General features: G+C 38.4%; 1 protein-coding gene across 1 annotated transcript; it reads right to left on the bottom strand.

The window, feature by feature from the left end:
• Positions 1-239: 239 nt before the first annotated feature.
• LOC307252944 (pro-opiomelanocortin-like) lies at positions 240-1,051 on the bottom strand (the record flags this gene model as incomplete). The annotated part of the gene is made up of 2 exons (XM_080030766.1): positions 240-746; positions 935-1,051. 2 exons carry the CDS (start codon positions 1,049-1,051, stop codon positions 240-242), a joined length of 624 nt encoding a protein of 207 aa, XP_079886892.1.
• Between the last annotated feature and the right edge of the window lie 418 nt (positions 1,052-1,469).

Raw genomic sequence — 1,469 nt, 5'->3', positions numbered from 1 at the left:
TTGAAAAAGAGTCTCCCTGACTCAATGGGAATTACCTGTATAAATGAAAGGTTAAAAAAATAAACCTACTGGCCTTACTTTGTCTTGAGTAAAAAAAGATATTCAAAAACACTTTAATGTGTACGGGAATTAACTTAACATGGGCGGAATTTAGTTATATACTAACTTTTTTTTTACTTATCCATATACCTGCAGACATGGCCTAAGACATTTTTTTCAGAGCTTTTAATTGGTCGATTCTACTCATTAAACCCGTCTTGGTTGATGACAGATTTGAACAGTGAAATCAGCGGTTTTTGGCTACGTCCGTCCCAGCTCTTCATAAAGCCTCCGTAGCGTTTACTAGCCGGCGAACTCCAGCGAAAATGCTTCATCTTATACGTGTTATCTTTCTGTTTCTTGACTGCCGGTAGTATGCTATTTTTGGTCAAATCACGTCTTAGGATATCCCCTTGATTGATCTCAGAATTTAACGCAGATTCTATTTCGTCTACGTTATTAGCTGTGAAGGTTTTGATTGGACGGTGTTTTTGGCCAACCGGTTTACCCCAACGGAAATGTTCCATGGAATAGGAGCGCTTGATTTGAGGGGATTCGGAGTTGACAGTGGTTTCATTGGGGTCTTGCTCCGATTGGTTGAATTCGTCTGAAAGCTGCTCTGATTCGTCGAAAGGTTGGAGGTGGGCGTGTCCCGGGAATGCTGGCGTTTCATTGGTCAGATCCGATCGACAGAGCTGGATGCATTCCTGGAAGAGAAAGAGGTAAAGTTAGGTTAGGCAGGATAGATAGATAGATAGATAGATAGATAGATAGATAGATAGATAGATAGATAGATAGATAGATAGATAGATAGATAGATAGATGGATACAGTAGATAGATAGATAGATAGATAGGTAGATAGATAGATAGATAGATAGATAGATAGTATTTTACCAGTATGCTGTTTTCAGATCTCAGATCCTGACAGATGGGATTCTCCCAGCACTGACCAACTGTTCCTTTGGCCACGCCCACTATCACCGCAGCAACCAATAGCCACGCAGCACACATCCTCCTATCAGCCAATCACAGACAAGCACACAGACGTCAGTTTGTTTCCATGTTAAAAAATACATACAAATAAATTAAAGGATAGATAGATAGATAGATAGATAGATAGATAGATAGATAGATAGATAGATAGATAGATAGATAGATAGATAGATAGATAGATAGACAGACCGACAGAAGGACAGACAGACAGACAGACGGACATCTATAAGTTATAATGTCACCCTATTCACGTACAGTGTCAAGACTTAATATCAGATAGCTCTGATTAATAAACATGTGTACAACTGGTAATAGTATTATTGATGTGATGCATTTTTAAACATGTATTGTATGAATCATCAGAGGAAAAATTAGACTTTTTCAGAAATATGTAAAAGTTCCTTGTAGCCCCTCTATGCACCAAACATTTGTCAAT

This window comes from Ammodytes marinus (genome assembly GCF_949987685.1).
Source record: "Ammodytes marinus genome assembly, chromosome: 7".
NCBI lineage: Eukaryota > Metazoa > Chordata > Actinopteri > Uranoscopiformes > Ammodytidae > Ammodytes > Ammodytes marinus.
The sequence above is the reverse complement of the archived record's forward strand: the minus strand, read 5'-3'. Positions and strand labels throughout refer to the sequence as shown.